Here is a 22,574-nt window from a genome sequence, read left to right on the forward strand (position 1 = left end):
ACCAATAAGCCCAGAATTCTTCTCATCAAAACTCACAACACAACAGGCCTCATTCCTCTCCAGCCATACTAGAGGCGCTGTTCAGGCCACACCATCACCAGTAGCACTTTTGAAGATTTGAAAATCCCCAGCTAACTTTTAAAAAATGTTTTAATAAATGTTTCTATTAAAGGTTTTCTATTTTCACGACAAATCAACAAAAGTTGGTTCAGTAGAGAGTGATTATTGTTTCACATGTACGTACAGAAAAGAACAGCAAATACTCACACAAATGGTTCAGATTGTCAATCATCATAGCTGGCATCTCCTTTCAGACAGACAATCAAAGGATACCAGAGAGAATGGAGGATCTCAGGGTAACAGGATAAAGCTATGAGCACATGGCACCATGGTGCATGCCCTGTTCCAGAGATAATAAAGACAGAGCCGCACAATATACAGGATTCCTTCTGGGATAAAATGCAACCAACTGGGGCTTAATGCAGCATCCCAAGGCCTCCAAGCAATGAAAGCATGTCCCAGAAAAGGGGGAACATCAGAATATCACTATTGGTACAAGACTTGACATCACAGTGTACAATCTTGTACACAGAAGCCAATAAGCATAGAATTCTTACATCACACCAAAACCCATACACAACAGATGTGATTCCACATCGGAGGTACTTTCCTGGCCCCACCATTATCAGTAAACTTAAACCATTCTCCACCAAGGAAACCCTATCGACAAAGAGAAGGAAGATCAAGAGGACCCCCATCAACAGGATATCTCGGGGAAGGATACAATTCTCCTCCTCCTGACACAATAAGGGAAACCCTTTAGAATTAAATGTAATAAATCAGAGTCTGTATCAGCACCTCACCTACCCAGATAAAGAAAGGAAACCTCAAAGAGGGAGGAGCACCAGGATCAGCCAATCGATGTGGTCTAGCAGTGAACACTTTTGCAAAAAGGTTACCAGGAACAGAACAGCGTAACTCCTCCTCTGGCCCCATTCCCCGAATCAACCAGCATGTTCAATATACCATGCAGCAGGACTTCCAAGGATTGAGGGTGAGCCCTCACTGAGGAAACTGCCCCTTCAACTGACAGGATTCTCTTCTCCGCTTCATCCATTCCCTTTAGGATATCTTGCAGTCTATCAATGTGAGCACCACCAATCCATGCTGGGGAGCTGAGACCATCCTCCGCAACTTCACTCACAGTGGCAGCCATTATCTCGACGCCAATGGCATCGCTGAAGTGTAGACCTGTTCACCAGCGAAACCACCACTGCGAACTGGGCCCCAACTTGGCTGCTTCCGACTGCCTCAATCACACAAGGATTTCCTTGGCTTAACTTGGCTCCCCATCACCAAACTTTAGCCAGGATCTTCCAGGAACATAGCAGGGATTATACACTTCAGGATCAAATAATTATGGATTGTGCATCAGGAGAAAAAAAAAGACATTGAAAGATGAGTAGTGCCAGAGCTTGTGAAAAGGCAACAGCTCCCGTGTTTACATCGTGTGACTTTCCTCGTGTAACTTCTATAAATAACTCTATAACAATCTTCACCAGGATTCAGAGTCAATGAAGGGAAGTTGGAAATGCATTTCCCTTCTGCTCAGAGCTTATACAATCTGGTATTTATGTTGAAGGTATTGGTCTCAAACCATGGAATAGATGGCAGCATAAGAATGTGCTACCTTTCCCTGGAATCACTGACAAAGAAAGTACTCTTTATCTGAGTTTTCAAATTAAACAAAATAACAAACTTGAATTTCTGTGTTCAAATCAACTCAAATATAGTTTCCTCAACTAAACAAGAACACAGATCACATAAACCAATTGCATTGTTATTATGTTTTGGGATGACAAATTAACATCTTATCTTCCAGTCAACAACTTACCCCTGGTATTGTATATATTAATTATGTATAACTTCAATCAGATATTAATAGAGGAACCTGCGACTATACTCATTGGAATTCAGACGAATGAGGGGGGATCTTATAGAAACATATAAGGTTATGATGGGAATAGATAAGACAGAAGCAGGGAGGTTGTTTCTACTGGCAGGTGAAACTAGAACTTGGGGGCATGGCTTCAAAATAAGGGGGAGCAGATTTAGGGCTGAGTTGAGGAGGAACTTCTTCACCCAAAGGGTTGTGAATCTGTGGAATTCCCTGCCCAGTGAAGCAGTTGAGGCTATCTCATTGAATGTTTTTAAGGTAAGGATAGATAAATTTTTGAACAGTAAAGGAATTAAGGGTGAGCGGGCGGGTAAGTGGAACTGAGTCCACAAAAAGATCAGCCATGATCTTATTGAATGGTGGAGCAGGCTTGAGGGGCCAGGTGGCCTACTCCTGCTGCTAGTTGTTATGCTCTTATGTTCTTAATGTATTGTTCTAGCTGCTAAACAAATATCTCTTTGGGAACCATATAAATACAGGAGCAACATAGTTAAGATCTGCAGGGCATTCGGGAAACCTGTTCTTCCAGGTTTCCAGGCCTCCGTACATTGGATCTCTGGAAGTTTAGTCCAGAGAAGTTTAACTCTGGGCTAAACTTCAGGCCATTAACTTTGCTTGGCTAATCCTTTCTTGAAAGCAAAATGGGGGGTGTTTTTAGTTGCATAGGTACAAAACATTATTTGACAATATCAAAAGCAAACCCATGAAAGGTGGTGAGATATGTGAATCACTGAAAGAGACACTCATTAAAACTGCACAGCTATAGAACTTTGTGAGGATCTGCAAATAAGATTGACTTTCAATGTTGATATACTTTTAAGCAAAGATTGCTAATAGATGAAAGGGAAGTCATTTCTTCTGGACTCTAAACGACAAATGATTAATTAGCTTGTCCAGCTGATTAAAAAGAACACCACGACCACTGTGTCGGAAAGCCCTTCGATCTTTGTTTGTCTGTGACAAGAAAGAGGAAAGGAGAAGTACGAACACTAACAGGGGGACAATTTTTGAAGCAAAATGTCTGTGAGGTTAGCTCAGCTTTTAAAAAAAGAACTTTGAGCAGTCCCAGAAAGTTAAAAATGCAGGAGGATGCATTGGAAGATATTTCATCTCAGTCAAGTAAAAAATCCTCTGATGTTGGAAAATATGGGCCAGAATTTTACCGTCTCACCCTGCACGGGAATCGAAACAAGCAAGGGGCGGACCGTGGAAAGGTCCGTTGACCTTGGGAGGGATTTGACGATTTTGGGGTGACTGAAGCCATAAAATCCTGCCCATGGTGTGTTACTTCATTTTGCATTACACAAAAATATATTGTACTGATTGAATTCAGCCACTCTTATGTTACACTCTATATTAATTCATGGTGAAATAACAGTTTAATGATTCATCTCATTGAGTGCTTGCTCACTTAGTGCAAAGTATATAAAGTCATAGAATCCCTACAGTGCAGAAGGAGACCATTTGGCCCATCAAGGCTGCACCAACAACAATCACACCCAGGCCCTGTCCCCGGTAACCCCAAGTATTTACTGTTCTAATCTTCTGACACCAGGGGGAAGTTAGCATGGCCAATCTACCTAATATCTTTGGGCTGTGGGAGGAAACCAGAGCACCCGGGGGAAACTCACAGGGAGAACACGCATACTCCACACAGAGTGACCCAAATCTGGAATTAAACCCGGGTCCCTGACACTATGAGACAGAGATGCTAACCATTGTGCCACCGTGCCACCCATTCCATATCACCTGAGGTTTTGTTTTACGAAGCCTATTCCCTCTATTGTGTGAGCAGCTTTAGGACAGCGTGTGTCAACCCACACAACCACAATAACACTCAAACCGTTCCTGAGAATGACTGATGCTATTAAACCTGTGAATGCAGGTGGCAAATTAATCATATTAGTTATGTGTTAATACTCCTTTCTATTGAAAATATACTTGTAAAAGTGTTTGAATTATCCGAAACCATTGTCAATGCTATAACAGTAACACAAACATGGTTCATTTTCACTCAGGATAGTTCAGCTGCTGCTTCCTGTGACCAGTAAAGTCCGGGTGAGGCGCAGTGGAATTAGCCCCCTGCACCTTGCTGCCCAGCACAATCGCAATGACGTCATTGAAGAACTGATAGAAGCTGGCTACAGTATCCATGCTCTGTTGTCACCCGAAAGGTCTCGGTTATTTGAAGACAAGCGTACTTCTGTCCTGTACTTCGCTGTTTACAACAACAACGTCGAGGCCACGGAGATGCTGCTGAAGGCTGGGGCAAATCCTAATGTTGATCTGATAAACCCCCTACTGATCTCTATCCGACATGGCTCCATCAAAAACATACAGCTTCTGATTAAATACGGAGCTAACATCAATGTTTATATTCCAACACACCCGACATCCTTCCCGGCGACAATCATGTTTGCTATGAAGTACCTCAGTTTGCTAAAGTTAATTATGGATTCTGGCGGTGACGGAGAGGCATGTTTTCAGTGTGAATATGGCAATCGTCCACATCCAGAACAAGTGCAGAGAAGAGACGACATACAAGTGACGAATAAGAGGCCCAAACCTGTACAAGTAAGTTCTGAAAATAACTTTATTTTCTATCCATCCCTTAAATAATAATGAGTTATTAATTACACGTCGAGGCACATGGATTTTAATTACAATATCATTAGCGAATCTTTATGGCAGATGCACTTGTGTTTGTTCTTCTGTAATATGGAATGGAGAGCACCATTCTGCACAGACTGGTAATTAGTGTCAGGAAAACCTATCATTTCCAATCGACACAAAATCCTGGATAAAGTCAAATTACTGCGGATGCTGGAATCTGAAACCAAAAGAGAAAACGCTGGAAAATCTCAGCAGGTCTGGCAGCACCTGTAAGGAGAGAAAAGAGCTGATTTTTCAAGTCCAGGTGACCCTTTGCCAAAGCTTTGTCAGTGGGTCATCTGCACTCGTAACATCAGCTCTTTTCTCTCCTTACAGATGCTGTCATGCCTGCTGAGAATTTCCAGCATTTTCTCTACACAAAATCCTGCTACAGGGGTTATGCACCTGAAAAGTGACTGCAAAAATGGGAGGGAAGCAACATTTCTTACTGGGCGGACTGGAGAGCAAGGAAGGCCGAAATGGGCAGGAGGTGCGAGAGTTGTAAAGAGACCTTAGTGTGGCTTCCTCTTTTGGAGGTGATTAGCCTCCATCCAGGATTGGTTACCTTTGGTCTGCTCAGTTTTGTGGTCCTTGCTCAGGCCCTCACAGGAACTCGTGGGAAGCTTTCAACCAGCAAGAGAGCCTAAATGGGATATTATTGACAGAATTCCCAGGTGGGTTGGCTCCTTCTCCAGACATGGATGCAACCCTTGATGAGGAGGCGCAAATGGAAAATTGGTCGATCCACCCGCTTCTACCCCTTCCCTTTTTCTCCAGCTGTGGGGGCTCTGCCCTGCCTATTCCCTTGCTGCTATAAGAATTATAGCACCTTGAATCATGAACAAATCAAATCAATTATATATAGAGTTTAAATACACACAGAGCAGCATGGTGGCACAGTGGTTAGCACTGTTGCCTCACAGCGCTAGGGACCTGGGTTCGATTCCCACCTTGGGTCACTGTCTGTGTGGAGTTTGCACATTCTCCCCATGTCTGCATGGGTTTCCTCTGGGTGCTCCAGTTTTCTCCCACAGTCCAAAAGACATACTGGTTAGGTGCATTGGCCTTGCTAAATTCTCCCTCAGTGTACCCGAACAGGCGACGGAGTGTGGCGCCTGAGGGATTATTACAGTAACTTCATTGCAGTGTTAATGTAAGCCTACTTGTGACTAATAAATAAACTTTAACTTTAGCATTTTTAAATTGCCAGTAACGAACATTGGAAAAGCTGGAAATGCTAAACAGTTCTAGCAACATCTATGGAGCAAGAAACAGATCCTGCTGGAATTTTACTGCCCTGCCTGCCACGGGAATTGGAGCGGGCGAATGGTGGAAAATGGGAAGGTCCGTTGATCTCAGGCAGGATTGTATATTTTTAGGACGAGCGAGGCTATAAAATCCCTCAAATTCAGGTTGATGATCTTTCATCGTTATTTCCCTAAGACATCACATTCAGCTCTTCAGCACACTCTGACATAATGAAGTAGAAGTTGATGTGCATTGAGGTTGTGTTTTCATTGCAAAATGTGTGCAAAATATACCAATTTATCAATGGGTCAAACTGTACCATTCTGCCCAGGCTTTGGTTCCAATGTAAAGTTCATGGGACCCTACTTTTAGGTATCTTGGGCAAATGTCTGAAATGGATGCCAGCCCCCTTAAGTATCTTAAACTTTTCAAATAAGCCTTGTTATTTTTAGTCCAAACTTTCTAAGCCAATATGTTTTCAACCTTTAAGCCAATTTCTAATCCATTTCCAAGCCTCTACAGTTTTGAACTTAATATATAACTCTATTTTCTATATAACACTGGTGTAATAAGTCTGTGGAGGCAGAAGTTCCTTCACCAAAATCCCTTAATTTACAAACTCTAATAGCAGTACACAGAATGCTAGTAGTTAGCAGTTTATCTGCGGGGGTGTCAGAGGAACTGACACTCCCTGTTAAGTACAGGGCAAAGGCTCCCTGATTGGACCATCAATTGGATCCTTAATCAGGGAGTTCAAACTCCAATAGACCAACCTCAATGGCCTGATTGAAGTCATGACAACTGGCAAGTGCTGTCTGAACATCTGGAACATCATGACATTGCCCTTTCCACAGTCAGACAGGATTATTCCCCATGTTGATCCTTGTTTACATTATCATTGTACAGATCATTTTCAAATTTGCTCCTGAGAATCCCAGTTCATAGTTGCCTACGACTACCTTATGGCTGTTCAAGTAAATCACAACAAAAATCTGAAGACTTAATTCCAATGGATCCATCCTGAGTGTGTCCATTGATGCCTTGCAGAACTGTCTTCGCTGGAGGTTGCATTGTCAGCATGGGGCTGATGGCCACCTGTGCCACTTTGAGTGCATTTGTGGCACCTACCTGTGCCATGCAGCGGGAAAATCCATTGCCTGCTTGGCATTGAGGGGGTAGAGGTGAGCATTGCAGGCCACCCTATGACACCTCGTACTAAGGAGCTGATCCAGATTCCTCTCTTTAAGTATTTACAGTTCTTAAGCAGCCTAAGTAGTCACTTATAGAGCTTAACCAGCCCAATTCAAAGGCCCACTCAGTTCCATATGTAGGCCTGTATCTTCCTCACACCCAGCTTGCCATCCTGCAGTTCCATACTGGGTCCTACCTGAGCCAAGGAAGCATTTTTTGACTTGATTTTTTTATTTGATTTATTATTGTCACTTGCATTGTAAAAGAATGAAAAGTATTGTTTCTTGTGTGGCATATAGACAAAGCATACCATTCATAGAGAGGGAAACAAGAAAGTGCAGAATGTAGAGTTATAATCATAGCTAGGGTGCAGAGAAAGATCAACTTAATGCCAGAAGGTCCATTCAAAAGTCTGACAGCAGCAGGGAAGAGTTGGTTCTTGAGTTGGTTGGGTACGTGACCTCAGACTTTTATAATTTTTTCCTCAACGGAAGAAGATGGAAGAGACAATGTCCAAGATGCATGGGTCCTTAATCATACTGGCTGCTTTGCTGAGGCAGTGGGAAGTGTAGACAGAATCAATGGATGGGAGGCTGGTTTGCATGATGGATTGGGCTACATTAATGACCTTTTGTAGTTTCCTGCACTCTTAGAAGTAGGAATTTCCTTTGTAGGGAACTGCTGTCTGATAATAATTACCTTGTAAGGGTCCTCAAAAAAATCCTGGATATTGTGATTTTCTGCTGAGCATCCACCTGCCAGCCATGTTACAGCAGCAATCTACCAAACCTCAAAGAAATTCAGACTAGATTGTCCAGACTGTGAGAAACATAATAATCTGAGCAGTTTCTTGCTCTCACAATTCAGACTTGATCTCTCCTTGCAGAAGTTATGCGGGCCCACAATAATAAACATGGAAAGCACTGTTGCCTCACAGCACCAGGGACCCAGGTTCAATTCCAGCCTTTGCTGTCTATATGTTTGTACATTCTCCCCATGTCTGCGTGGGTTTCCTCCAGGTGCTCTAGTTTCCTCCCACAGTCCAAAGATGTGTAGTTTAGGTGGATTAACCATGTTAAATTGTTGTTTTAGTGTCTCAAGATATATAGGTTAGGGGGAATAGCAGGATACATATGGGGGGGCTACAGGTAAGATGATTTTTTTGGTGCAGTTGGACTGAATGGTTTCCTTCTGCACAGTAGGGATTCTATAATACAACTGCTACAGAGAGCAGGACAACATTCACACACACGCGTGCACACACACACACACACACACACGCGCGCGCGCACACACACTTTCACAGCTAAATTTCAAAGTTTTCAACTAAGCATTGTGTTAAAAGGGATTCCAAATAAGCCTTGACTTAATACCATAGACCACACAGCAGCCGCTGTCAAACTGGTTGCTTATCTACATTCCAGCCAAAAGCTTGCCAATTCAGTAACTGTGATTAAGCTCCCTCTGCTGGATTATATGTGTAATTGGATATTATTTTAAACACCATGAAAAGAACATCTATTTATCCAGGCAAATTCTATGGGACATCATCCTATGAGTTATACAAATTCAGTGATTGAATTACCTTTAATAACAGTTAAAAATAGTTTTATGTGAAACCTAATCAATAATCCTGTAATATTTCATTTTTTTTGCTGCTTCTTAACAACATACTCTTGCCCATCCCTAGTTACCCTTGAGGGGGGGCAATTGAGAGTCAACCACATTGCTGGGCTCTGGAGTCACGTATAGGCCAGACCGGGTGAGGACAGTAGATTTCCTTCCCTAAAGGGCATTAGTGAACCAGATGGATTTTTATGACAATTGACAATGATTTCATCGGTCACTGTTAGACTTTTTAACTCCAGATTTTTTTTTATTGAATTCACATTTCACCATCTGTCATGGCAGGATTTGAATCCAGGTCCCCAGAGCATTACCCCAGGCCTCTGGATTACTAACCCAGTGACAATACCACTATGCCACTGCCTTCCCCTAAAGTGGCTCACCATCACCTTCAAGGGCAATTAAGATGAGATATAAATGCATTCATAAAAACATAAGAACATAAGAAATAGGAGCAGGAGTAGGCCATCTAGCCCTTCGAGCCTGCCCCGCCATTCAATAAGATCATGGCTGATCTGTCGTGGCTCAGTTCCACATTCCCGCCCTCTCCCCATAACCCTTAATCCCCTCACTTATCAAAAACCCATCAACCCGCGTCTTAAAAATATTTAGCGAGGTAGCCTCCACCACTTCAACGGGCAGAGAATTCCAGAGATTCACCACCCTTTGAGTGAAGAAGTTCCTCCTCAACTCCGTTCTAAACTGCACCGCCTTTATCTTGGGGCTGTGCCCCCTAATCCTACTGTCCTTTCTGAGCGGGAAGAATCTCTCCATCTCTATCCTATCCATCCCATTCATCATCTTGTAAGTCTCAATGAGACTTATTCTTCTAAACTCTAACGAGTACAAGCTTAGTTTATTCAGCCTCTCCTTATAGCTCTAAGCCATGTGATGTGCATAGTGCTTCTTGCAACGTCAGCATCTCTCCTGTGCCTCTCCCTCCTGTGTACTATGTTGATTCAACCATTGCATGTCATGAATGAGTAAACTAAAGGTACATTAATGGTTTGAAAGACAGGAATCGTAGTGGGTGGGATGCAGACAATGCAAAGTTCCATTGACCTCGGGCGGAATTTGCCAGTCTTGGGACGAGCGTGGCTGGAAAATCTCATCCTATAATTCCCAATAGAGGGGTTCCCATTAAACAGTTTTTTTTTTCTCTTTATTAACATGCTGTTTGACTTGGTAACTGTAACTTCCATGGGATACAATCAGGAATGTTAACTTGATTAGTATCATCTAATGTTCCACAGGAGTGACCAATCAGAGGTATTCCTCCAAAGGATATTTATTACTTTTGGTGAATTCCATTAATGTTCTGTTTTGACTAGAAATTTTACATTGATGAAAGTGTAAATGACCATAAGATCTCACAGAATATTAAGTTTCTCAGATCAGTGATGTACTGCACGATAGAGTGTTGGTTCATGACATCATAAAACACTGAACCTCTGGAATTCTCCTCTGGTGAATCTCTGGAATTCTCTGCCCATTGAAGTGGTGGAGGCTACCTCATTGAATATGTTTAAGTAACGGATAGATAGATCTCTGATAGACAGGGAATGAAGGGTTATGGGGAGAAAGTGAGTAAGTGGAACTGATCCACTTCAGATCAGCCATGATCTTATTGAATAGCAGGGCAGGCTTGGAGGGCTAGATGGCCTACTCCTGCTCCTATTTCTTATGTTCTTATGAACCATGCAGGCATTGCCGATTATCTGACAGGTGTGCAGGTCCTCAGGAAATATTGGATAGTAATGTAGGGACTAAAAGATTATTGGATAGTGAAGTAGTCCCTTACAGTATATTAAACCATAATACAGGTGCTCATAAGATATTGAAGCGAATCTTGGTAGAGAGTATTAGATGGTGATGGTATATGGGGCTCGATATTCAAAGGCTCATCTGGTCAGGTCACGGTGCAGACACCATTTGAAAACTGCAGTCCAGGAGTCATCTCAGGTCCCCAGTTTCATATTTTAAAGTACTGCTAGAGGGGAGGAGTTTGTCAACTACATTTAGAAGTTTAATACAGTGCTAGCCAGGAATCGAACCTGAAACCTTCTGATCCATAGTCAGCTGTGTTATCCTTTGCTTCACTGGTCCCAGTGGCACTTGGGGGAGGAAATAGAGCACCTGCTTACTGCCAAATATTTGCCTACTAAGCTCATTTAGGAGCTTGTTTGGGCTTCAGCCTGATGCATATCAATAGGGTGATGAGTGTTTGGAACAAGCTGCTGAAGGCAGTAGTAGAGACGGGTACAATTTTATCTTTTAAAAAGCATTTGGACAGTTACATGGGTAAGATGGATACAGAGGGATATGGGCCAACTGTGGGCAATTGGGACTAGTTTAGTGGTTAATAAAAAGGGTGGCATGGATATGTTGGGCTGAAGAGCCTATTTCCATGCTGTAAAGTTCTATAACAGTCAGTTTCAGCATGGGATCAAGGAAAAGTTCACAACTTACTGGAAGATGTTACCAGATTGATGGACAGCCTATGCAGGAACTTGGATTAGCCCAGTTTGTTCCTTTGTGCATTCATCCTCAAGAGCCTTCTGGTGGGTGCCAATTGACCACCTTCCTTTGCTGTAATATCCAGGAATTAGGAGCAGGAGCAGGCCACTCAGCCTCACTCAGCCATTCAATAAGATCGTGGCTGATCTGATTGCAATCTCAACTCCACATTGCCGCCTACCCCTGATAATCTTTCACTGCCTTGCTTAACGAGAATTTGTCTACCTCTGCCTTAAAAACATTCATAGAAAATATTCAAATATTACAAAATATTCTGCTGGTGTCGAAGAGGCAGCTCCTTTTCATGTGAGCAATGCAATTGAAGCATAATGTTAGGACATGGAATCCATTCTGGTGTGGTCTAGTACCTAATCCAAGTAGAAGGGAAATCATCCCAATTTGTGTCAAAATGAACAGATGCAAAACCAACACTTGCAATACCTGGATAACCCAGGTTTGACCTTTCTGTCAAAGTAACATCACAAAATTCAACAATTTCATGTAATGTTAATGTATCTCAAACTAATTCTTACTGTAACTTTGTACGGCAACAATACATCTATCTTATTTGTCTTGTGATCCCGTTTTCAGTTTTGTGAAATGGTGTCTACACCTGGAATTTACAGATGGGCTGGGCCAATCATTGATGTCTTACTGGACTATGTCGGTAATGTCAATCTCTGTAGTAAACTGAAGGAACATCTAGACAGTTACGATGAGTGGATAAATATCAAAGTAAAATCAGGCAAGTATACACAAATAAATTTGAAATTTCAGAATTATTTGATTGATCTGTTATAGCTTGATGTGTAGTGGTGTGAAATGATGTGTTAGTTGTATTTACTCAACTTTTCGCAAGTAACCAAAGGTTTTAGTGAAAAGAACATTTTAGGAATGAACACTGCACACTGGAACAAAGTCTTCTCCAGTCGTTCCTATGGTTGGATCCCAATTGGCAGCCATTGGGCGGCATGGTAGCACAGTGGTTAGCACTGCTGCTTCACAGCTCCAGGGTCTTGGGTTTGATTCCTGGCTCGAGTCATTGTCTGTGTGGAGTTTGCACATTCTCCTCGTGTCTGCATGGGTTTCCTCTGGGTACTCCAGTTTCCTCCCACAGTCCAAAGATGTGCAGGTTAGGTTGATTGGCCATGCTAAGAAATTGCCCCTTAGCATGCAGGGATGCATAGGTTAGAGGGATTAATAGGTATGATATGGAGGTAGGGCCTGGGTGGGATTGTGTTTGGAGCAGACTCAATGGGTTGAAGGGCCTCTTTCTGCACTGCAGGGTTCTATGATCTATGATGATTCTTTTGCAGTGGAGGGATAGAAAAACAAGATTCAGGGTCAGATTTCCCGACACCAGCAGGCATGGGTGGAAAATCCCACTCAATGAGTCAGCTGTAGGTATTTGGTGTCGAATTCTAGACACCACTGGCAATCCTTTCCTGCCCACTGTTAATGAATACATGTAGTGCAGAGAGGAAAAGCTAACAGAAGAGTGGATGGCAAGTATCATTAATCTTGCAACAATAATGTCAATAGCTGAAACAATAATGAAATGTATTTATATAATGCTTTTGTTATAACAAAATGCCCCAAGGCATTTCACAGGAGAATTGTCAAATGAAATATAATACCAAAGGAAAGAATAGGGCAGATGACCAAAAGCTTAGTCATACAGCTAAGCTTGAAGAGACATTTTAGAAAAGGAAATCAAGGTGTGAATTGGGAAAGGTTTCAGGGGCTGGTGGTGAAGAGAATGATGTGGAGATGCCAACATTCGACTGGGGTAAGCACAGTAAGAATTCTCACAACACCAGGCTAAAATCCAACAGGTTTATTTGGTAGCACAAGCTTTCAGAGTGCTGTCTCTTCATCACCTGATCAGGATTTGGAGGGATTCAATCACAGGATTCCAGGAAAGGTGAGAACAGATGAAAACAGTTTAACAAAGCAGTCTCACAGCACCAGGAACTTGGATTCAATTCCGGCCTTGGGTGACTGTGTGGAGTTTGCACATTCTCACCATGTCTGCATGGGTTTCCTCCGGGTGCTCCAGTTTCCTCCCACACTCCAAAAATGTGCAGGTTAAGTTGATTGGCCCTTTGCATCCTGAGATATATAAATTAGGGGGATTAGCAGAGAAAATACGTGAGGTTATGAGTCGGTGCAGACTCATTGAGCAGATTGGCCTCCTGTAGCGATACTATGATTCTAGATTTGAGAAGTGACAGCACATTCAAGAATGTTGGACAGGAAAGGGAGGTAGCAAATGGAATGTTAATTTGCAAAGACACAGGGTCTTTTTTTTAAGGAGTTGGTGATGACACAGATTTGAAAGAACTTTTAATAAATGAAACCTAATACAAAAGTTGATTAATCCTGCAAAACATCTCTTGCCCACTATCTTAATTTCATTATGTGCTATTTTACATATTTTTAGATTCTGGAAACACCAGTCTTGAATGGAAATTTTGTGTGTGAAATATTGTTTATAAGTAGTGTGTTTAAAGCAATATTTTTCCAAGGCTGGCCTAAATACTAAATACTAAATCAAGCACTTATAATGCTTGCCTAAACTTATTTTCTCTGCCATTTCAATAGACAGTTTGGCCTATTGATTATAAACAGGCTAACACCTCTGTTCAAAATTACTCAGTGAAGAAGCCTTGGCAAACTTGCATCCCTCCAAATGTAACTGAGTTTCTATTATAGCCTTTCTTAAATGTTGTATTTACTCATTTGCTTGAGAAAGGAGGTAAAGAGCTTTCAACTGCAGTTTTTTTTGCTTACAATAGATATTGTTTCCATTCCTCACCACATTTTAATTTCAATCTTTATATAGAGCCTCCAAGACCTCTTGTCCACCTTTGCAGAATTAGAGTTCGAAAGCTTTTGGGACGTAAGAGATTAAAATTTATTGAAGATTTACCTCTACCTAGCAGGCTGCAAAGATATTTGGACTATAACTGTGCAGATGATTTGATGTAAATTTAGCCCTTGATAGAAGCCACACAGCAATGACAAGAAAAACAACTGCATTTTATGGAGTGCAGACAACTGCAAATTATTTATGAAATAACAAAGGAAGTAAAGTTTCACAGCACAACAAGCATGAAGTTAAAAGATCCACAAATTAATCGTGGACAGATTTCAAGAGGACTGCAACTGAATGAATAAGTACTGGAAGGTTGGAAAATAATGTCAGAGCTTTGGGTTTAATTAGTTTCACGTAAAGGAGCCTAAACAGGGCGTACTGAAACATTTTAGAAATGCACAGTGTGCTAAGTCAACATTGAAATGAGAAAAGGTACACTGCAATTTAGTGTACATGATTCCTGATGAAAGGGTCATCAGCTTTTTTTTCCACTTCCAGGTGCTGCCTGACCTATTTATTTATGGGATTTCGCGCTTTCAATTCAGATTTTTGAGTGTTCACTTTTTTTTTCTTTTTACCACTTAGATGTTAACATTTTAATCTGTACATAAACAATGTGGAAAATGTACCAAAGTCCATGTCAGAGATAACCTGTTGCATCAACACGTGAGATAAAGATTTTGTACCATTTTCCCACAAAGAAACTAACTGATTGTTCAGTTTTTCTGCAGTTCAGGTCAAATTTTGCCAAAGAGATTTAGCTTCAGTTTGCATCTTGTGATGAGAACATACAAGCCATAATAAGCTCAAAACCATTTATGATCAAAATGTTGATAATAGTTTGATACACTTAATTTTTATGTTTTATTTTAATATAATAATTATTAATCTATATGATATTGACTTGCAGCAAAATATGACTAATTATGGGTTTCTTGATGCTGTTTGTCACAAGGAACATCACAGCGACTGAAGAGCAATTAATATTATTGGTTTTTATTGCACTGATAGCAAATAGTTGCTGTAATATCTTCAAAAATGTTCAACTCTTGAGAATCTTGGTCTTGAGTGCACCATTATAGGATTGAGTCATATATATTGAGCAAGTCCTAATATTATGCCATGGTCTGCGGTAGGTTACCTGATCTAACATAAAAACATAGAAGATAGGAGCAGGAGGAGGCCATTTGGCCCTTTGAGCCTGCTCGCCATTCACCACAATCATGGCTGATCATCCAACTCAATAGCCTAATCCTGATTTCCCCATTACGTTTAATCCCATTCACCCCAAGCGCTATATCTAGCCCCCTCTTGAATACATTCAATGTTTTGGCATCAACTCATGACAGCAGTTAGAATATCGTAATAGGAATGGCCCATTGAGTATGTTGCACCATTCAGTTAGATGCTAGCTGAGTCTTACCTCAACTCCAGTTACGCATCATTGCTCCAAATTCCTTTCAATCTTTATTTAACAAAAATCTATTGAACTCAATCTTGAAAATTGCATCCAGAGCCTTTTGAAGGAGTTCCAGATTTCCAACACCCTTGTGTAACAAGAAGTGCTTCCTGATTTCAATCTAAAATAACCTAGTTCTAATTTTAAGATTATTCTCCTCATTTTGCGCTCCCTACCAGAGGAATCTAGTCTATTGATTCTCTTTATCATTTTAAGCACTTGACTAAATTGAACCTCAATTTTCTAATCTGAACAAATCCATTCTTTGAACCACTCTTGCACCCCTGAGGCCTCTTTGTACTGATATCGACAATGCAAGGCAAATTCAGGATTATAATGCTGTACACGTATTTGAATCTGATTGATGTTATTGCGGTTCATTGTATTTGCAACTCCAGATTAGACTTGTCAGTTCCAAGACTGAGCAGGGTTGGTTATGAGGAGAGCAGGAGGAGGGGTAGGTGGGTTCATGGTACGAATGCTGAGACTTGCTTTGCTGATGATAAATGTTCATCAATAACCTGGATGATTAGTGTATCTACATTATGATGAAACAGAAATAAAAATAATGGTTTATTTTGTTTGTAGATTCCAGTGTAGCATCTCAGGCATTTCAGGGTAGGCCGTTCAAATATTGGCTTCTTTGCATCAGCATGGCACTGATCGTAACATCCATCCAAAGGAGATTCCTAGCCTTTATTTTCTCTGTACTCAGCTCTGGGATCCACTGATGAACAGACAAAAGTGTTTGGAACCGTAAGAATATCACTTGTTTTTTGTAGTTTTATGCACTGAAATGTTTCAATTTTTTTAAAACTTAAAATGTAATTTTCTGACTGTGATTCTAATAAAAGTATTGAACTGAATCTTTGTAATTCACTTCTCTTTGAAAATTAATCACCACAGGTGGCATGGTGGCACAGTGTTTAGCACTGCTGCCTCACAGCGTCAGGGACCCATGTTCGATTCACAGCTTGGGTCACTGCCTATGTGGAGTCTGTATGTTCTCCCCATGTCTGTATGGGTTTTCTCCAGGTGCTCTGGTTTCCTACCACAGTCTGAAAGTCGTGCTGGGTAGGTGCATTGGTTTTCCCTCAGTGTACCCAAATAGGTGCCGGAGTGTGGCAACTAGGCGATTTTCACAGTAACTTCATTGCAGTGTTCATGTAAACCTACTTATGACTAATAAATCATTGAAAATTACACTCAAAAATGTTTAAAGAGACTCATCTGGAAACACCTATCGACATTTTTAGCAAGTTATCACTGGGTGGCGCCATTGTTACTCCTGCACTTGGAAACTTTGGTTTAAAGTTGAGAAAATCAGGAACAAGATGAATAAATAACTGGTGAGTTTGGAAAAAGAGAGAAAGGGAAATACAATGTGAATTTAAGAAGGAATAAAAGGAATTAAGGGTTATGGTGAGTGGGTGGTTAAGTGGAGGCACAGTGGAAGGATGGTTAATACTGTTGCCTCACAGCACCAGGGACCAGGTTCAATTCTGGCCTTGGTCACTGTCTGTGTGGAGTTTGCACATTCTCCCATGCCTGTGTGGGTTTCCTCGCACAGTCCAAAGATATGGAGGTTAGGTGGATTTGCCGTGCTAAAATTGCCCCTTAGTGTGAGGGGGATTAGCAGGATTAATGTGTGGGGTTATGGAAAACAGACCTGGGTGGGATTGTGGTTGGTACAGACCCAATGGGCCAAATGGCCTCCTTCTATGGATTCTATGGAGCTGAGTCCATGAAAAGATCCGACAATGATCTTATTGAATGGTGCAGCAGGTTTGAGGGACAGATGGCATACTCCTGCTCCTAGTTCTAATGTAAAGAAAGAAAGATGAGGCTTGTACTGGGATATGATACTAAATCCTACTGATTGGCCATGGAAAGAGAGACAAGGAAGTCACAGAGTGAGATGGCACTGTGTTAAAGAAGGACTTAGAGGGGAACTTCAATATAGAGACACTAATATTGATGAGGAGGGGAGACTAGATGTTGAAGAGAGAGAGGTGGTCAAGTTGAAAACGGAAAGTGAAAGGAATAAGGATAGATTGCAGTTTGGGGTTCCCTTGGGGGACAAGATTTGTAAATTCCACTCATAAGGCCGTATATCGTTCTGGTCAAGCTGAAGTTGCAAAGTGTCACATAGACTAATTATAATTAGCTTTAGTGTCAGATCACTCCTGGATCTTGGCACAGTTTGAATGGGATCATGACGCCTATCGGAAATCCACCGGTAACACAGTGCAGATCCGCTTGGTCACCCGCCCACCTGTGGCCAATGGAGAGTCTGGCAGCGGGAGCTCCATCCAATAAAACAGGGTGGGTGGCTTCCTGAGACTGCAGGCCCAATCACCTTGTTAGATTTCACCCATCCTGAGCCTAATTCAACCTGGGACAGAGGCTGGGGGTGGGGGAAGGAAGGGCTCAAGGAATTGCAGTGGAGGAGCAGAAATGGTGAGTGAGGCCTGCAGGGTAGACAGCACTGACCTCTCCGTACTGCAACCTTTAGAATAATCTGTTCTGCAAGGAATTTGCATGGTCACAGCCAAGTCTCTTCTTACAGATGATTAACAGCATAGTCACTGGTGACAAGGCTACCTTACAAGAGGGCCTTGTTTATAAAGAGACATGGCATGAATAAGGAGACTGGGGGCATTTCCAAGCTGTGAAAGACAGAATGGCTCATGAAAATATGTGACATTGTAAAACATGCTGGATAAAAGAAGGGTTAGGGAGTGGCAAAATATACTATTATAGAATCCTGGTGCAAGAGGCCATTTGGCTGTCGAGACAACAATCCCATCCAGGTCCTATCCCCATAACCCCACACATCAACCTTGCTAACTTCCCTGACATTAACAGGCAATTTAGCATGGCCAATCAACCCAACCCACATACCTTTGGATGTGGAAGAACAAGGAACAAAGAACAAAAACAGCCCGGGAAACAGGCCCTTCGGCCCAATGAGCCCGCACTGCCATTTTAACATTACCAGTCCACCCTCCATCCATGACCCTTATCTATTGTTTATGGCATTCCACATTGAGGGAAACTAATTTAGGGACAATTTATTACCTCCAATCAGCCTAATAGCACATCCTTGGGGTGTGGGAGGAAACCGGAGCACCCGGAGAAAACCCACGCAAGCACGGGGAGAATGTGCAAACTCCCACAGACACCGGCCCAAATCCATGTGTCTGCACAGTAAACAGTGATAGTCACTGAACTGTCGTGTTACCCAGCATCTGGTCCAGTTTAAGCACACACTAACGACATGAAGCACTAGGCCAATCTCGAACATCCAAGAGCAGCCCCAAGTATGACCCATCGCGTGTATGTCCCTCGTTGGACAACAAGGCAAACCGACTTAAAACCTGTGAATTAAAAGAGAAAAACATTAGTATCATTCCTCATCCTTATAAATTACCAGGGACGTCCCAATGCTAATGAACCTTATTTAAAACAATCTCCTATATCCTCCCATCTCCAACCCACTCATGTGCCTGTCTAAGTTAGTCTTAAACAAATCCAGCGTGCCTGCCTCCACCACCTTACTTGGCAGAGCATTCCACACCCCCACCACCCTCTGTGTGAAAAGCCTCCCTCTAATATCTGCGTTATACCTCTCCCCCCTCACCCTAAGCCCATGGCCCCTCGTACTGTGTGTCCCTAACATAGGAAATAGCTTACCACTGTTTACTCTATCTATACCCTTCATAATCTTATATACCTCTATTAGATCCCCCCTCAGTCGCTGTCTTTCAAGGGAAAACAGCCCCAGTTTGCTCAATCTTTCCTCAGAACCCAGTCCTTCCATACCAGGCAACATCCTGGTAAACCTCCTCTGCACTCTCTCCAGAGTCTCCACGTCCTTCCGGTAGTAAGGCGACCAGAACTGGACGCAGTACTCCAAATGCGGCCTAACCAACGTTCTATACAACTGCAACATTAGACTCCAGCTCTTATACTCAATACCCCTTCCTATAAAGGCTAACATACCATAAGCTTTCTTCACAACTTTCTCCACTTGTACTGCCACCTTCAAAGACTTGTACACTTGCACCCCCAGGTCCCGCTGCGTTTCTATACTCTTTATAGGCTTACCCTTTATCATATAACTCCCCCCTACATTATTCCTGCCAAAATGCATCACCTCACATTTATCCGGATTAAACTCCATTTGCCATATATCTGCCCAATGTACCAGCCTATCTATATCCCGTTGTATTGCCAGACACTGCTCCTCACTGCCCTCACAATCCAGCCATCTTGGTGTCATCTGCAAATTTGCTGATGACACGACTTACTCCCTCTTCCATGTCATTTATATATACTACAAAAAGAAGAGGTCCCAGTACTGAGCCCTGCAGCACACCACTAGTGACAGACCTCCAGCTAGAAAAGGACCCTTCCACTACTACTCTCTGTCTCCTCTTTGCAAGCCAGTTCTCCACCCCTCTAGATACCTGGCCTTGTATCCCATGAGCCTTAATCTTTGCAACCAACCTACCATGAGAAAACTGGAGCACCTGGAGGAAACCCATGCAGGCACGTGGGGAACGTGCAAACTCTACACAGTAACCCAAGGCCGTAATTGAAACCAGGACCCTGGCAGTGTGAGGGATTGAGGGATACTAGGATTGAGAGGAAGGTGTTAGAAGAATTACTTTTGTCTGGATTAAATAGGGTAATTATCAAAAGCAGTAAACTGAAGTGGTCATCCTGGAATTCTTAGGTTGACTGGCATTCTGTGGGTGTGAGTGCCCACTCCACCGAATTATATGGGTTGTGGCAGATAATATAGACCTCCCACTGAATAGGAATAATCACTCTATTGGCTGGTATAGAAAATGGCTGCCACCATGTCAGACTTTCTTAGAACACTTCCATTGCCACACACTGTTATCAAATGGAAATATGCTCAAAAAGGAAGGGATCGGTTACACTATCAGTTGTAGTCACCCAGGATATGTACTGCATTATCCATTAAACTGACAAGCATTATTTTACTGCTAACTTGTCGGTAATAAAATTAAGACAATAAAATAAGTTACATAACAAACCGTTTCTCCATCTCGTACACCAGATTATTCAGATACATCCATTACGTAAAATAAAATTATATCTTCCATTAAACCATGTAAGTTTTACACACATGCAATAAAAGAAGATTTCATCACCACGATGTGAATTCAAATGCTATCTGACATATCTTTACACAAATCTGGCAGAAGTGTTGTAACATTTTCAAGAGGATGTAATTTGTCTATAGGTCATTTCTTAGCTGTGGGAAAACCCACAAAACATTTGGCCATCAATATACATATGAATCAGAAGCAGGAGTAGGCTATTTGACCCTGTGAGCCTGCTCTGCCATTCAATAAAATCATGATTGCTCTGGTTCTGGCTTCAATTCCATGTTCTGCCTTCCATTGACTCACTTGTTAGTCAAGAATCTACTTCTGCCTTTAAAATATTCATTGACTCTGCCTTCACCACCCTCTGGGGAAGAGAGTCCCAAAGGTTCAGGACTCTCAAAGAATAAAAAAAAACTTTCATCTGTCTTAAATGGGAAACCTTATTTTTAAACTGTATTCCTTAGTTCCAAGGAGAAACATCCTTCAGTATCCTTCCTTTCAAGTCCCTTCAAGATCTTAAACGTTTCAATCAGATCACTTCTTGCTCTTCTAAACTCCAATGGATACAGAACCGGCCTTTCCAACCCTTCCCGATAGGACAAATCCCCATCCCAACTATCAGTCCAGTAAACCTCTGCTCACTGCTTCCAATGCATTTATATAAATTCTCAAATAAGGAGACCAAAACTGTACACAGTATTCCAAATGTGGTCTCACCAACACCATGTAAAATTCTAATAAAACATTCCTACTTTTATAGTCCATTCCCTTTGCAATGAACAATAATATTCCATTTGCCTTCCTAATCACTTGTTGTACTTGCATACTAACTTCTCCTGATTCATGTACTGGGACATCCAGATCCCTCTGAGTTCTTCAATCTCTCCCCATTTAAATGATATGCTGCTTTTCTATTCTTCCTGCCAAAGAGGATAAGTTAACATTTCTCCACACTATACTCCATCTGGCAGTTTTTATGCCGGCTCACTTAACCGATCTGTATCCCTTTGTAGGTTCAGAATGTTCTCTCTACAACTTACTCTCCTCCCTATTTTTGTGTCATCAGCATACTTAACAACCATACTTCTGGTCGCTTCATCCAAGTCATTGATATAAACTGTAACTAGGTGAGGCCTCGGCATTGATCTCCTTGGCACTCCATTAGTTACATTTCATGTTTCTATAGAGTTACTTTCTTCATTACCTGTGTAACCAATCTACATGTCTTATGTTCAGCCAACAGGCTTAATATTTTTGCAGAGCTCTTTATTTCATTGTTTTGAAAACACTGAGATTGTGAAAAAGTCTTGATCAATGCAATTTGTTTTCTATTTTAATGCGTTTGGCAATAAATAGCTCAGCTTTGTAATGGATTGGAGTATAACTCTAAGATTTGACAGCACATGGAAAATATCTCAAATAAAGTGCCAAACTGGATTTCAAAACCATATCCTTCAGAATATTACACACTTAGCAAAGGTCCAAGCAATTCACACTACACATCATGTAAAATGGACCAAATCAGATTTTGGAATCAAGCAATGTGGCACTCCTCCAATGTATGTTAGAGCTGGTTCTCTGAACTTGGGCTGCATTTACTCAATTGCTGTAGCACCCACACAAAGCAAACCCACTTCTCACCAACATTACAATCCTCGTGAAAAATTACTTACCTGGGCACACCCTCGCCAAACATTGAGGATTGAACATTGATCTGTAACTTGCCAGCATACTCAGGGCTTTGCACTAGATAGGGAAACTTCAGTTACCGATCCCATAGAACATCTGCAGCCTCACCGTTTCTTTAGCATGTCTGAACTCTCTGGTCCTGCTGTCAGTGAGAGCAGAGAATTTGGCACACTGCCAAAACTCCATTTAGCACAGCGGGACTGGAGAATCCCA

At 41.8% G+C, this 22,574-nt stretch overlaps 1 protein-coding gene across 1 annotated transcript in view; it reads left to right on the forward strand.

Moving 5' to 3' along the window:
- asb2a.1 (ankyrin repeat and SOCS box containing 2a, tandem duplicate 1) overlaps window positions 1-16,394 on the forward strand; it is a 47,247-nt gene extending 30,853 nt beyond the window's left edge. Inside the window, exons 8-10 of the mRNA XM_080202356.1 lie at window positions 3,976-4,531; window positions 11,783-11,936; window positions 14,037-16,394. Of these exons, the coding sequence (XP_080058482.1) occupies window positions 3,976-4,531; window positions 11,783-11,936; window positions 14,037-14,182 (856 nt within the window). The 3' untranslated portion in view covers window positions 14,183-16,394. The remainder of the gene's footprint in view (window positions 1-3,975; window positions 4,532-11,782; window positions 11,937-14,036) is intronic.
- The last annotated feature ends 6,180 nt before the right edge of the window (window positions 16,395-22,574 follow it).

This window comes from Carcharhinus amblyrhynchos, chromosome 14 (genome assembly GCF_965287045.1).
Source record: "Carcharhinus amblyrhynchos chromosome 14, sCarAmb.v2.hapA, whole genome shotgun sequence".
Classification (NCBI taxonomy): Eukaryota; Metazoa; Chordata; class Chondrichthyes; order Carcharhiniformes; family Carcharhinidae; genus Carcharhinus; species Carcharhinus amblyrhynchos.